The 16,891-nt window shown below is 38.7% G+C and overlaps 1 protein-coding gene across 1 annotated transcript; it reads right to left on the bottom strand.

Annotated features, from left to right (window-relative positions):
- Nucleotides 1–14,106: 14,106 nt before the first annotated feature.
- Nucleotides 14,107–15,714, bottom strand: LOC145125736 (CBL-interacting serine/threonine-protein kinase 6-like). The gene has a single exon (XM_079061157.1). The coding sequence runs from the start codon at nt 15,480–15,482 to the stop codon at nt 14,196–14,198; it is 1,287 nt and encodes a 428-aa protein (XP_078917283.1). The 5' UTR covers nt 15,483–15,714; the 3' UTR covers nt 14,107–14,195.
- Between the last annotated feature and the right edge of the window lie 1,177 nt (nt 15,715–16,891).

The raw sequence follows: 16,891 nt of genomic DNA, 5'->3' as shown, positions 1-16,891 counted from the left end.
AACAAAAATATCAGAATCAGAAACGGAAATAGAAAAAGATTCTCCAACTTCACGCTTTGCCTGATCTAAGGGTTGATCTGCAGGGGAAGTAGAAATGTTAGTACTTTCAACATTAATAAATCCGCCTGAAACGAAACCAGACGGCTTGCCATAAACCATAAATGGTTCGTTGGCAATCTCATCCTTGGATAGGGGTTGATACTGATATGTATGATTATAAGGAGGAGGTACACTATCATATCCTAAACCCTTTTGTTGGTTTCGTTTGAACTGCATGCAGTGATCAATCATGTTGGCAGCTACCTCGCTTGATCCATCAAATTTTCTAAAATCAAAATTTGCAGTTTCAAATTGTCTTTTTAATGTATCAAGCTCGGTAATTAACTCATCATTTTGTCTCTTAACATAATCATAAAGTTCACATTTTTCACTGTACTCTGTTTGAATTCTTTTAAAATCTTTTATTTTTGTTTCTAACTGGGCCTTAAGGGGTTTTTGTCCTTTCCTAAGTTGATAGCCCTCATATCTAAGGTCCTCTACTTCTCTACGTAATAATTGAATTTCATCATGAAGAAGTTTAACATATTCATTACAAGCCTGAGAACAAGATGGTAGATTTACCTCACTTTTCTTGGGCTCGGAAGTAGAAGACACCATCAGAGCAAACTGCAGCTCCATCATTTCTGCTTCAGGATCAGCTGCATCAGTCTTCAGGGGATCATCATCAATTTGAGCTAGGTGAGCATTTTCTGGCCCTGAAATATTCAAAGCCTGAATCTGGTTCTCCCAGTCAAAGGACTGAGCGACCATAGCATTCTCACCATTAACCGCAGCACATGCACGGTTGTTTCCCACTGCAACCATTGTCCTGTTGTTGTTCGTCCTACGATCTGGTTTTGGACACTCACGAGCAAAGTAACCCAGCTCATGGCAGTTGAAACATCGCAGCATGCCCTTGTTGAATCCCACCTTCTTGTCAGCATTCATGCCCCAATTGTTCTTCCCCGTCTTCTTAGCAAACTGCTTGGCCCTGAAAACAGCCATAACAATCTGCCATGTAATGTCCATCTCTTCCACGTCTTCTGGATGAATCTGATCCAGGTCAGCAAATGACAGCTGAGGTGGAAGCTCTCCAGCTACAAAAGCATTGTAGCAGTTAACAAGCCCAATGGCTAGAGCCAGATTTTCATCAGTGTCTTTTGTGTTTGAGGAAGAGACTACAACTGGCACATTTGAAGGGGGAACAGCTTGTAGAGTGACAAATGGCTGGCTTTGAGAATGAGGAATGGATGATGCAGCAGCGAAGGTCTGAATATGAGGTTGTTGAGCAGCAAAAGCTTGACCTGAGGAAGACATGAATGATGAGAGAGCATTGTTGGATGAGATTCCAAGATTTGCAGTAGAGTACGAGTTCACATGGTTAATTTCTCTCTGTTTGTCATCAATATCACAAGCTTTGATGATCGCGATGATTTCAGCAAGAGTGAGGCTATTTAGATCTTTGGTCTTCTTAATCACAGCAACATTCATATCCCATGATCTAGGAAGAGCATTCAGAAGCTTCTTGTTAATTTCTGACTTGGTCAAGAGAATCCCAGATATATTCATGTCAGTGGTGAGAGTTGTGAACCGCTGCAGCTGTGCCTCAAGAGTCTCTCCGGGAATGTAGTTGAACATATTGAACTTTTGTCGCAACATGTCCTGGCGACTCTCCTTCATATCTTCATTGCCCTCATATACCTCAATTAGGACTTCCCACAAATCTTTAGCTGAAGTATACTCTCGGAAACCTTGAGCAATATCAGGAGATAATGCCATGGTTAGAGTGGCTAAAGCCCTTTCCTGCTCTTCAACTTTCTCAAACTCCTCATCTGTGTAGTTTTCAACAGCCTTCTCAATCACTTGTCCTCCAACTGTCATAGTGATTCTAACAGGGCCTCTAAGAATGCTTCTCCAGACTTTAAAGTCCTTCATTTTAGTGTATTTTTCAATCCTGTATTTCCACCCAGGAAAACCATCTGCAGACATTAATCTTGGAATGCGCGTAGTTGTGCCCATGACAGTATCAAATTCGTGAAAATGAGTTTGACTTTGAGATTCCATTTGAAATTAAAGCAAATTAAAGTCAGAAAATAGTTTACGGTTGATGTGATTACGACCGTAAACTGGGTTTACGGTTAATGAGTTTACGACCGTAAACTTGGTTTACGGTTGAGGTGTTTACGACCGTAAACTGGGTTTACGGTTGAAGAGTTTACGACCGTAAACTGCGTTTACGGTTTGGATGATTACGGTTTGGACGTTTACGGTTTAAGCGTTTACGGTTATTGAAGCTTAGTTTACGGTTAATGAAGATTCACAGTTTACGGTTGTTAAAGGTTCTTGAGTTTACAGCCGTAAACTGAGTTTACGGTTGGCAGTAAACTGCCAGAAGATCTTCAAAAACCCGTTTTTGGTGTAGATTCAGTCCCTTTAACCACGAAAACACTAAAACCAATCTCGAACAATAAGAATGTCAGTCTAAACAGCCGAGAACTCGATTGAATGAAGCTTTGACACCGGTTTTTTGCTCTGATACCAATTGTAAGGTCCTGAAAATGGATCTTTACTAATGATCAAGCAACAAACAATCACAATAGAAGTAGAAGAAGAAAAGAAATCAAGCTTGCACACGTTTATAGCATAAAACGTCTGGTACAACTCGACATAGTACACCGTAAACTCTCTGGCATCAACAACTAGACAAAGACCTACACCTCCACTATATATACTCGACTGGGCTGCAAATTGGGTTTACGGCCGTAAACTCACTCACCGACCGTAAACACTAAACAACCCACAAAATGCATTAAAGACTCATATTGAACTATTACAATGAAAGCCTAGACCAAACCATTAACTGGACCCTTCAGATCTCGGAACCTCCCACTGCATCATGGCCTTGATCTTAGCCGGATCAACCAAAATACCCTTTTAATTGACAAAGTGCCCCAAAATCTGCACCTCGCGCAACCATAACTCGTACTTGAAGAATTTGGCATATAGCCTTATCTCTCCTCGGAGTCTCCAAAACCTCTCGCAGATGATCCTCATGATGCTCCTTGGTCTTAGAATAGACCAAGATATCATCAATAAACACAATGACTGACCAATTCAGCATTAGTCTGTAAACCCGGTTCATGATATCCATGAACGTTGCGGGTGCATTGGTGAGCCCAAAAGGCATCACCACAAACTCATAATAACCATAACGAGTCCTGAAGGCCATCTTCTGAATATCCTCATCTGATGATATTCTGAACGCAGATCAAACTTCGAGAACCAAGACGTACCCTGAAGTTGGTCGAACAAAACATCAATCCTCGAAAACGGATAACAGCTCTTTACCATCAACTTGTTCAGCTCCCGATAATCGATGCACATCCTGTTAGATCCATCCTTCTTCTTCACAAAAAAAATCGGCGCTCCCCAGGGTGAACTACGCGGTTTGATAAATCCTTTGTCTAACAACTCCTGCAACTGCATAGACAACTCCTACATCTTTGGTGGTCCCAACCGATAAGGTTCCTTGGCTATCAGAGTAGTACCTGGGAACAGATCAATACGAAACTCCACTTGCCTCTCCGAAGGCACTCCAGGAAAGTACTCCAGGAATATATCTGAATACTCTCTAACAACCAGAACAACATCAATCGTCATCTTTTTCTCCTCTATGGTGTCCCACACATAAGGCACAAAATCCGAACAACCCTCCTGTATATATATCTCATAGGCCTCGCAGCTAAACAAAGAGTTGGTCCACATTGAGCACCCTCTCCATGAATAACTAATTCTCCCCCACTTGGGGTTCGAAGCCGAACTAACTAGTGCCCGCAATCAATCATCGTCCCATGAGGGCTCAACCAATCCATCCCCATAATCACATTGCTCTCGTGCAAAGAAATAGGAACCAAATCAATCAGATACCGCTCGCTAATTAACTCCAAAACACAACCCTGATGAACCCTCGATACCCATACTTGAATATTCTTGTCAATCTCTACCTCTAATGGATAATCAAGCTTCCCTGGAGCATTACCGAATCTCTTGCTAAGCATGAGAGATACAAATGATCGGGTGGCGCCCAAATCAAACAAAACTAAAGCTGTAACATTGTTCACTAGGAACGTCTCTATATAACATCAAATATATAATAAGCATAAACATCAAAGTAGTAAATAAGATAGGGATAAAATACATACACGTAACCACATCTGGTGTTGTGCAAGCCTCCTCGGCTGACAACTAGAAAGCCCAATTCTCATAACTGGCACGTCCGTCTTGCCCTGCAACCGTCAGTGATTCTCAATGTAGCTGGAGCAGGTGCTACCACTGCTCCTCCCGTCAAACTCAAAAAACAGGCCTTATTGTGACCCCTCTGATTACAATAAAAGAAAATCAGATCAGACGCCTGGGTGGTGGGGAAATACCTGCTAAAGTGACCGGTTTTGCCACACTTGTAGCAGCCGGACCCACCCATCCTTGAAACTCCGGTGTACGCCTTGCCTCACTTACCACAGCGACCCCGACCCTGTTGGCCTCTCGGTCGCAGATCAATAATCTTGGGATTCTTTCCCAGGCCCACTGATACATGTGTTTGAACCAACTTCATCTTCCTCATCATTTCTAAATCAATCTCCTGCTCGCGAGCCCGGGCTATCAAATCCTCTAATGTCCTACATATGGACATACTCAAAAACTCCCGAATCTCATCCTTCAGCATATCATGGTACCTGACCTTCTTCATCTCCTTGTCTACCATATACTGCGGAACTAGCAAGGCCCTCTTCTTGAAGATGGCGGTAATCTCTGCCACTGACTCAGTAGTCTGGTAAAGGTCCTAGACTCCCTCGCCAGCTGTTGGATCTCGATCACGGGTGCAAACTCAGCCCTGAACCTTGTAACAAAAACATACCAAGTCATCGCCTCAACAACCTTGCCTCCCAAGGCATGGCCTACATCCTCCCACTAGTCATGGGCTCTATCTTTCAGAAGACAAAATGCAAGTTTGACCTTCGCCTCTTTGGGACAGAGGCCAAACCGAATGGCGTTGCCGATGTCCGCCAACCACCGTCTGCTAGTAATGAGGTCCTTCTTTCCGAAGAACTCAGGAGCCCCACATGCACGAAACTCTCAAAATGTTAAAGATCTTGCACCCACCATATCCACCATCTCGGTACAGAATGTGCCCAGATGCTTATCCATCAACTCCATAATTCCCTTCTTGATCGAACCAAAGATCACAGGAGTTTGCTCCAAAATGTCATGGGTAATCTCAGACGAAATGAACTCTCGTATCTGATCATCCAAGCGTCCGGGTCCAGAGCACGAACCTGATCCCTCATCAGGACCTGAACCACCTCGAGTGACCACCATACTGAAAATAAACAATGCAAACCATTAGAGAACACGCGAAGAATCTCACACTTAGCGAGTTCCTTAGTATCCTCGTGACTTCTCTTTACTCAAGTACGGACCCTGTGCTTTCAGTAGTATGGGCCCAATACTACCTTCCACACCTATCCGTACTTTCTTCAAGAGTCGCCACGACTCCCTTAAGTAACTCTCATAACCAACATTCTACATTCCTGCTAAACGACGCATCCACTAATCTAACATTCTTCCTGGGTTCTCCTAGGATTCCCTTCCCGCCACTCTCTGCCGTTAGCTACAGAAGAAGCCCCCACTAACACCCGTTAACTACTTTATGAATATAAGTACATGCTACAGACACTAGATAATTCATCGATTGCTAAGTCTCATACTACCACAGTTGGACTCAAACAAGAGTTATGCAATAGAGTTAAACCTAACATTCTAAGATTATCTAATTTCTACAACATGTAACCTAGCATATTTACTTGATAGTTAACTAGTATTAGCAATGGTTCCTAAAAGCACAAAGCAAGCAACATTCGAGCATCGAGTTCTAGCCAGAGTACTGCCTAACAGGCCATCCTAACATATCATATGTAATCCAAACTAGCATGCTATTCTAGAGGCTCATACAGTAGGTATACAAAGGCATCTCTCCTAACATACAATTCTGAGTAGATCCTTATCCTTAATCTAGCCTGCTATTTATAAATTCACATACTTAAAATAAATAGACATCTATGGGTATTTTGGGAACACTTACTTGAGCTCGGCCGATTGCATGCATCATACCCTAATTTATAAAAATCCTTTTTGAAAATCTTTTTCTTTTCACTTAATTCCTTAGTTTGAGTTCAGATACACCCAAGAGTGTGTCCGAATCCCTCAAACCAAGGCTTTGAGACCAACTTGTAACATGCCAAAAATACTAAGTAAAATTTTTTGTTTAAGATCAACCCAACCATCAATCATATATTTCAAAACTATCAAGTGTGTCATAGAAGAAAATAGTTACCAGATTACAGTCCCAAAATCATGAAATGTTAAATATAGGTTGATGCAATGCAATCATGTCAGGACTTCCCTTTTAAACCGGAAGTACCTAAAACATTTAAACATAAACTGTAAGCACAAAGCTTATTGAATTCCCCAAAATACCACATAACATTTATCATATATGCATATCATACTAAAGCATATAACGAGTATATTTCACCCCTGAGTCCCTTCCGACTCTCTGAGTCCCTTTTGACTCTCTGATTCCCTTCCGACTCTTTGAGGTCCCTTCCGACTCCTTCGGTGTATTTCAATCGGTACGGGTCTATTTTACCCCTACAACTAAGCATACAATCATACTATCAAGAGTCACAAAGACAGCAAACACATACAATCATATCAGTAAGTGTCACAAAGACCACTACTATCCTACCACATAATCTAGTGGGCCGACATTGGTTCTACCATGGCTCCTTACACTAAACATATTAAAATCAACTCTAATTACTAATCAGGGTAATAACCCATAATTAATGGTCCAGGTTACATTCCATCATGCCAAGGGTAAAATACCATTTTACCCTTCCCCTAATTGACCCATCCAACCATGGCCCAAACCCATAATAACGCACGACCCAAAATGGCCCAAATAAGCTTTTGGTGAGTACGCCATGCAGGCCACTCCATTATGCCCAGTGTTATGGGTTCCAACAAAAAGGAAACAGACTCAGCTCGTTACGTTGCGTATACCAAGAGGGTACGCCCAACGTACTCTACTGTTGACTACACTTATCATTAAGTACTTAATCCTTTAGGACAAAACGTCCGATACTCAGATCTAACTCTAAGGAATGTCTAAGATTATAAAGTTCATGACTTTATGCCTATGCATGGCTTAATTAAGCCTAAAACCAAACCCTAACTTCAAATCATACTCTAATGGACCACAAATCTTGTATGTATGAAATACAATAACCAAGTTCCCATTTTTATAATCTCACAACCTCAGAAATGTCAAAAAAAATAACCATATCAAACTTTGGCGTAGCTTTTACTCACAAGAATCAACCCATAGGACCAAAACATGCTAAAACCTTATGCTAAACTAGATCTAACAATGAATCATAAAAGGTTGAGACTTTATACTGTGACATCCCCTAATTTCTCAGCCAGAAAAGACCGATTTAATTTATGCTTTTTAAAATAAAATCAGAGAAATCTTTTAAAAAAGATGTTGCGGAATAGGTCCCCAAAACAAAACATGATAAAAGTTTATCAAAACCTTTCTATAAGAAATGTATAGTTTCATTTCATATCAAAACCTCGGGATGTCATGTTCCGATACAGGTCAACAACATAAACAAGACATTATAAGCCTTACAACAGTTATTTACAACTACTGGCCTATAATAAAAAATCTCTCATCGTCCTCCGACTATGCTCGGGGTCCACTACCTGTAACATAAAAAGCTGAGTGGGTCAGGCTTGGGAGCCTTGTGAGCATATAGGGTTTTCAACCCACAATAATAATAACTTATTAAGTTCACCAATCAACAATAACCCTGATTACCCATTCCCGTTGTCCTCACTTTACGTCCCTAAACACCTATCACAAGGGACCTAACCTAAGGAATATCATCGGGTTGGACACTACTGCTAAGGGGACTCCTCAGCCATACATGTCCTAAAGGCAACCATGAGGGGGATTGGAGTACGCCAATGAACATTTAGTTCATCAACACCTACAAGTTGCGAACTTGCTAGTGTACCACTGTACTGTCTAGAAAGGTCCGTGATCGTCATCTATACTCCGCTAGATGACTACAACAACAACAACAACACCGAGGCCTCTCATCATTTTAACACCCATCGACTATTTCGTCTACCCATGTTCTACCCAACATATTTGTAGATAAAATACATATACAGTTTAAAACTTGTATAAAACATCTATTCATCAGTCACCTCAAATAAACAATTAATATATTTACACATAACACGTATTTTAAGGTAAATACTTCATATCTATGTGTAAAGTGAAAGTAACTACACACTCACATGTTTTGATGAAAATCGGGCAGCAATTCGTTTCCTAAAACGATCGTTTCTAATAAAACCGGGAGTTTTATTGAGAAATCGGGCTCTGCGAAGGTCGGACTTTGAAACCGAAAAGATAAATTTTTCGGGCTTCTCGGGCACTTCGTGGCGTATTCCAGGGGTTATAATTGATACCGGGGCTTTGGAGGAAGTTGGAATGAAAGAAATATGAGTTTAGGGGCTAAAAGTGTCACTTTTCCAAAATATACCCGGGAGGTCTCGCACCCTCCTATTTATAGGCTGCGAGCCTCCTGATCCAACGGTTGAGAAGCCTCCAGGTGGCGCAGATCCGGAGCGAGGAGCACATGGGTTGCGCATGCGAAGGGGCTGCTGGCAGCTTCTTAGTGGACCGAGGTCTAGTGGTCCGAGATAGGGGGTTCGTGGCATCCTGCGAGGGCTCGGACACGAGGAAAGGGGCACGCGTCGCCTTCTCACTGGACCTCTTCGGATGACTCAGCAGCATTTTGGACACGCGTCACATTCTAAGCGAGGATGAGGTGGCCGAAGTCCACCTATGCGAAATTCCTCGGTTTTGGGGATTTTTCTTAATTTTCGCGCCAAAACTTCTAAAATCCATAACTTTCGCATACGAGCTCCGTTTTTGATGTTCTTTATATGCACGCGTAGGTAAAATTACGCTCTGCAACTTTCGTTTAGACTTTGTCGGCTAATTTTGAATTTAATTTTTAAATTATTATTTTTAACAGACCGGGACAGGAAATCCGTTAAAAATTCATAACTTCTTCATCCGACGTCCGTTTTCGTCTGTCTTTTTACCGTTGTGCTACTATTGACGAGACCTTAGATTCTCGTTTAGGTCGTGTCGGCTAAAAATCACTCGATCTAAAATTCGAGTTTTTAGCTGTCTACTGCTAAGCTGAAACTTCGAAAAATCATAACTTCCTCATACGAAGTCAGATTTGGGCGTTCTTTTTATACCTACTCTCGGTTTAACGAACACTACAAGTTTCGTTTAGATCACTAAGGCTAAAAAGTAGTTTATCAAAAACTCACTTTTTACGACATTCAGCACCGTGCCGGTTTTGTCGTGAAACTTCGACAGGTCATAACTTCTTCATTATAACTCGGATTTTGGTATTCTTTATATATCTGTAATCCTTGTCACGACCACTACAACTTTCTTAATAGATATCGGCTTTATCTAATATTTACTTTCGACGCTCATTTTTATTCTTAATTAATTAACTCCTAGTAATTAAGCATAAAACACATAAAACACATAATATTCACATAATTCATTTTCATTTCTTCAAAATGAGTTACAGAGGTTAACCTAGACTATCCTATCAATATTAATGCCTAGCCTAGAAACATGGGCATTACATATACCTTATGGAAGATGATGAAGAAGAGTAGAATATGGATCAACAAGCTCCAAGCTAGCCAGCACTTCTATAATGAGCTCCTTCTTCTTAAAGAAGCACCAAAAACACACCAAATCACCCAAAGAGCTCAAGAATCTCACAAATGGGGCTAGGGGTTCGAGGGGGCTGCTTTGGGATAATGGAGGCTAGTGATGAGAGAGGCCTTGAGGTTATAAGGTGTATAAATAGGACCCAAACCCTAAAATTTAGGTTTTTTCATTCTGCATGAGTACTCCCAGCGTACCCATACGTACGCCCAACCTACATAGAGGAACCCACGATCAAATTAAATAACCTACGCCTGACGTACCTATCACGTACGCCCAACATATGGACTGATTTTTCAAACTTTTAATAATTCTAGTCCAAAATATAAAGTACCTGGAACGAGGGTGTTACATTAATGCATGAGATACATATTTGGGACTTGAGTGTATGGAATGCTATAATTTGATGTGGTCAAATGTTGATATTTAAACATGTAGTTATAAATGCCATTATCAAGCATCGTATGAACTATACAAGAGGTGTATGTAGTCAAAATGAGGTTTATTTTTCTTATGTGTTGAGAGTTAGACATCTAATGCACGTTACAAAAAGTTGAATACCTAATGAGATTGATCGTGATCCATATCTCGTGTTCAACAGGAAGTATGTAACAATGAGATAACTAATAAACTTACCTTATACATCAAATGAAGCTTTAAGCTTTTGGGGAATTGGATCTTGATAGAATGACACTAATTCATGTGTTATTGGGGGCAATGAAATGTTGCTAGATGTTCACCACTATCTATATCAATATATGATCAATCTCGTGTAAGTGAGAGATTGAAAGATATATATGCTCAAGAATCATTATAGAATGATATTTGTTAATATATATTTCCCTAATTAAAGGGTCTCACTAACAACTTGATGTAAATATATTATTTATAAGACCAAAGGGCTTTTAACCCAACGGTATCAGACATTGCCCTCCCTTTGTGAGGTCGAGGGTTCAAGTTCTGTTGTGGACAATGTTGGATTTATGTGTTAGATTAAGAGTAGATTAGACTAGCCGGTTCAAAAAAAATATATTATTTATAAGAATTTGATTCTTAATAAATACTAATAACTCTTGTAATTAATTGGAAATTATTTATTTTTGGAAAATAATATTATTTCAATATAAGTATCATAATATATCACAATATATGATTTATTAAGTCATGAATATTCTTTTGGATTAGAAAGACTTTTGTCTTTTAGCTAAATGGATAAGGGTTTATAACTTATAAAAGAATGTGAGATTTTTATAAAAACTATTTCTTTTTTATAACCAAAACCGTATCATGCATGAAAAGGGACAAGACGAGGCCTTTTGATTATTATATTAAGACATAAATGCCTCTAAAGTATGTCATGACATAATCATAAAGCATGTGTCTTAAAGTGCTAAGACCTATGTGATAAAGACTTAGGGCGTGTTCGACAAGGAGCATTTGGGAGCGTTTGAGAGCTTCTAGCTTTTAGCGTTTGACAAAATGCTCCGTTTTGAACAGAAAGCATCGTTAGAAACTTACAAGTTTCTAGCGTTTAGTTTAAAGAAACGCACCAAATCGAAATGCTACTTCATGTAGCATTTAACAAAACACTACAAGCTACAAGCTACCTGCTACCAGTTAGTTTTGCAGAACACACCCTTAAGCGAATAACCTTAAAGCTAGTTTTACTTCTTCATTTCTTACTTGATCAAAGCCGTATAGCGCTCTTTCTCGATATATTTTCTCTAGTTTTCTTAAGGTGTTAAGAAGAAGACAGAAAAAATTGATACTTTATACTCTCATTTAAGACAAAAACTTTGTTTTGTTCTTAAAGGCTTAAGAGTGTTCTTATTATTACAAGAGTTAATGACTAACATCTTATAAAGTTGACAAATTATTGGTGTTTCTACTAAGATGGAGTTTTATTTTACATTCTTCATCACCTTCCAACCTCCAAGAGCACTCAAATACTTTAAAGGTTTTCTTCCTATGGTTGTTTAAATCTTTTCATGTTTTTAAAATGACTATTGATCTGTTAAAATAGTTTAAGTTTATTCAACAATTTTAAACTTCTATTGTTGTTTCTAGTGTTTTTAGAAACTGTTTTTTTTTTTAATAAAATCCCAATAGCCTCATGTTTGGATCAGGCTGTATTATGTTTGCTTCACCCATCGTCTTCATCTTCATCGTCTTTGATTGGATTTTATCGGCGATCAACGATGACGGTTTTGAAGGATACCCTAGAATTGTTTTCTTGTTTATAATTTACCGGCGATCTCAGCTTCCGATCGTCCCATGATTTGTTTTTGTAAATCAATTTGCATATGGAAGTGTATTGGTTTTTTTGCATATAGGGTTGTGTTTTTTGTTTATAGAGGTTTTACTCCAAGAAAGAAGATACTACAAGTTTGTTCATCTTATCTAAGTTCTTGGATGAGCAGGTTTGAATTTTGGATTTTTTTCAGGACATAATTTCATTGTTTTTTACATGCAAGATGAGGATGAGTGTTATACACCGAAGCTCAAGTGTTCACGATTGCTTCTTTGATTCCCACCTATTTGTGAGATGCATTGGTGGTTGGAGGTTTTCTGAAGTCGAAATCGCCGGAGTTGGGATGAGGGTATTGGAGTCGGGAGAAAGGCCGACAGAAAAAGAAGGATGGGAAGGAAGGGAGGGATCAAGGGGGTGATTGGCCCTAATTGTTTTATTATAATATAAATATTGATTAAACCAACATTTCAGTAATTTATTGTGTTCAATGAAACGTATCTTGTTAAATGAATTATTTGAATCAGTTGCATGTGACTTTTGTTTAAAAGCTTACTGTTCATTTTGCACAACCGATAAAACAAAAAGGTAGTGTCACTTGTTGGCTTCCTTGCCCCATCATACCCCACATGATATTATTTGTCAATAATTTTTTTTATTATTGGCCCTATGATCATATATTTTCTATATTTTTCTATCTTTCATTTGTTAAAGTTCAGATGAGTTGAAATAATAGGTGAAATCATTACATTATTCATTGAAACCAAATCGCTATGGGGTCGACCATTGGATTTTACGTCATTCTCACTACATGTAGATCACGACCTATCGGCCTTGAACATCCGTTAACTGTCTCATGCCCATGTGCATGGTGAACAATTACCTATCATTAACCAGATTGAGATTCAAGAAAATTAACTTTAATCACAGTATAATATTCAAGTAGTTTCAAATTGAATGAAATAAAGGAATCATATATCATATATTATAGTAAATTTAAAACATTTTAGAGTTCAATAAGTTTTGATTTAATCACAATATACAATGATCTTTGCAACTGAACATGTAATCTTATTAGTTTTCTTTGTGATCCATGTGATTTATTTTTACGACCAAAGTCAAATTACATGAAGGCTAGTTATATTATACATACAGATAAATTAATGTTAAAACTAGAGAGTATATAAATATAAATGACATTGTAATAATAATTTATGAAAATACTTCTTGGGAAATTGATTATTGTTGTCAAGTTTGTTAATCAAACCCTATTAGATGAGAAATTTCTATTGTATACGACTTTTATTTAAAAGGAAAGCTATTCATTCAACATAAGAGATAAAAACAAACGACAAAACGACCATCTACCACGTTCTATCATATCTTTTTTCCACTGCTTTCTTTTTCTTAAGCCGTATGACCACATGGTTTATAATCTTTTACAATTTTGGTCCATTCAAGATTAGATAATTAAAAATGTGATGGGAATCATTGAATTGTTAAATTGATGTAAATGTTATAATGTCTATCGTCGATAATTTACTATCACATCAACATCTTGATAACAATCCATTAATAACATTTCACATCCATAAAATGGTTCATGAGTCATGTTGACGTGGTGAACGAGACTAGACCACATATAGACGTCTTGATCAGAGTTTAAGAAAACAATCATGGTTCATGAATCAGCTCTATTTTTTCAATAAAGCCCATTTTAAAGAGAATTTTATGATTGTATATTATATTATTATTGAAACTATCATTTGAATGATATGGTTTTTTATCTTTTGTATAAAGAAAACCATCAATTTGAATAATACGACAAAAAGCACACCGTTTATAAATAGTTAAAGATTTAATATGAGACTGATAAAAGGACCAAAGGATCTTAATAGTCACATGAAGAATGATTCGATGACGAAAAGAAGAATCACAATATTATTTTATTCAACACATAACACATGATGAAATTTGATGATATACTAATAACAATTTGATTCAGATTCACGCCGGAAAAGTGTGATCGGCGGCAGACCTCCAGACGATGTCTCTAAGCGCCGGCCGGAGCTCGTTGCTACAGAACTGGTTGTATTCCAGGGTGTCGCCGCTAGATTTCTTCACTTCCACCACCAGAAACGACGGAGTGACGGCGAAGAGCTCCGCCGCTATCCCTAACTTCCCTTTTCTTCCATTTTCATGCCCCTGCAACCTTAAACTGCTCTCGTCGCCGCTCTTCTTGACGCTAAACTTCATAGACTTCGCCACTTCTTCCAGCTTCGACACCACCGCCTCCGCCTTCTCCGTCGTCGCAAACCTCATTTCTTCCTTTTCCTCCCTCTTCTTCTCTTCAAACAACGGCGACAGATCGAATCCTTCTGATAATGAAATGATGTGAAACGCATTCAATGTTTTAGCATCCTTGCCTTTAGATTGTACTCCTTCGTCTTCAATCAAGAACTTGGAGGTCTTCGGCGCCGACTTCTTAAACCAGGGTGATTCCATGATCTTCGAGATGGTAATCCGAGTGCTCGGATTTGGGTCTAGTAATTTTGTGATCAATTTTCGAGCGTCGGATGAAAACCACGGTGGACATTTGAAATCCCCCCGGTAAATCTTCCGATACATCGCGACAATGTTCTCGTCCTGAAAAGGCAAGAATCCGGCGAGAAGAACGTAGAGGATAACACCACATGACCAGATATCGGCTTTTGCTCCGTCGTATCCTTTTTTCCCGATTATTTCCGGTGCGACGTACGCCGGAGTCCCACACGTCGTGTGTAACAGTCCATCCTGCCGGAGATGATCGCAAAAAGCGCTGAGTCCAAAATCCGTCACTTTTAAATTACCTTCTTCATCTAACAGCAAGTTCTCCGGCTTCAGATCGCGGTGATACACACCTCGGCTATGACAAAAATCAACGGCGGAAATGAGCTGCTGGAAGTAGCTTCTGGCAACATCCTCTCGCAACCGCCCTTTTGCAATTTTTGAGAACAATTCACCGCCTCTAACGAGTTCCATGGCGAAGTAGATCTTCGATTTACTCGCCATGACCTCGTAAAGCTCGACAATGTTAGGATGACGTACCATCTTCATCACCGAAATCTCTCGCTTAACCTGGTCCATCATTCCGACCTTAATAACCTTCTCTTTCCCCACAACCTTCATCGCCACACTTTTTCCGGTATGCACGTTCTTCGCATGGTACACCTTCGCAAAAGTGCCGTGACCTAGCTGCCGGCCAAGCTCGTATTTTCCATGTAGGACGCCGTTGTTTCTGTCTTCACCTGCCATCTGTTCGACGAAATGCTTCTGTAAATTACAAAGTAAAAGAAATAGGCACTAATCAGGCGTGTAATTCACCCGTCTTCTACGTGTTTCCGGTGGCAAGTTCTGCCGCCGATGGGTCGTTTAGCCCTTCCTCGGTTAGACAGCCGCGAATCTCCACTCATCTCTCTGCATTCCCTAAGTAGAATTCGTATTCTCACTCTTAATAACTATTTTTCTGGTATTAGGGTTTTCTGAATACGAGGTGATTATATAGGCGGTTTCAGAGGGGGAAATTACTTTTCTATCCCTGAGATTGGAATCTGATCCAACGGCTGTAGATTAAGCTATGTATCTGGACAAGAGTCGCTATCGGACGTCCGAATTGCAGTTATGATTGTGGACACGTTACGAACGATTATACGACGATATTGAGAGGTCTACAAATACGTACAAAAATATATATATATAAAAAAAATGATGATAATTTTTTTTAGGGTTATTGCTATTTTATAAGAATCAATTATTTAAAATGATTGATTTGATTGTTATCACATTTAATAAATAAAGTTTATGTATTTTGTTTGTTAAGGGTTTCGCTATCGGAGAATATTATTGATGTCAAAAAAACATGACAACCGGTATATGAATAAAGTTGCACAGCAGACGTTGGTTGCGTGTCTATTTGATAGGACTTTGGAGATGTTAGGGGTTGTTTGATAGTTGCTAATTGGGTTAGAAGCTGACTGTGTTAGAAGCTGACTGAGTTAGAAGTTCTGACCGAGTTAAATTCTGACTGAAACTTGTTGTTTGATTTTGCATCTGACTGTGCAAAATGACTATAATACCCTCAAACAACATTTTTTTTGAAAAAAATGCCTTTATGATTTTACCATTTAACTTGTAACATACAATTTTTTATAAAAACATTCAATATGCATTAAAAAATAAAAAAAATTAAAGATTTAAACTATAAATCTTTCTGTCAACCTAAAACTCAAATGATTGAAACTTATTAAAGAAACTGATCTTGAAATCTTACAAATAAAAGAACTACAAAATACTTGCATATTTCATAAGACCTCCATGAATCACACTCTTAATTCATATGTATAAAGATAGAAGAAGGGCAAATATGGGCAAAACTGACCCACTAGAAACAAGATACTGTACACCTATACATAATTCTCAATGAATAATAAGAACTATATGTTTCTTGAGTTTTCAATGTAAATTCAAGAATATAATAACCATTGAATTATAAAAACCTTATCTCCAGGATTAGAAATGAAATCCCCCATAGATGGTGTGCACTCAAATTTTCCAGATACCATTTTTTTTTAATTTTGCTACTCTTGATAAAAAATATTTGGCATGTGCAAGCTTGACATCTGCTCATTATGTACAGAATTCAAAATTTCAGATAAGATAGCAAC

Source organism: Lactuca virosa, chromosome 7 (genome assembly GCF_052849685.1).
Source record: "Lactuca virosa cultivar CGN04683 chromosome 7, Lactuca_virosa_CGN04683_v6, whole genome shotgun sequence".
NCBI classification, from domain to species: domain Eukaryota; kingdom Viridiplantae; phylum Streptophyta; class Magnoliopsida; order Asterales; family Asteraceae; genus Lactuca; species Lactuca virosa.
This window is presented reverse-complemented; position numbering and strand designations above follow the sequence as displayed.

Bases quoted from the DNA above. Each gene is read 5' to 3' on its own strand.
- LOC145125736 (XM_079061157.1), bottom strand. From the start codon at position 15,482: ATGGCAGGTGAAGACAGAAACAACGGCGTCCTACATGGAAAATACGAG.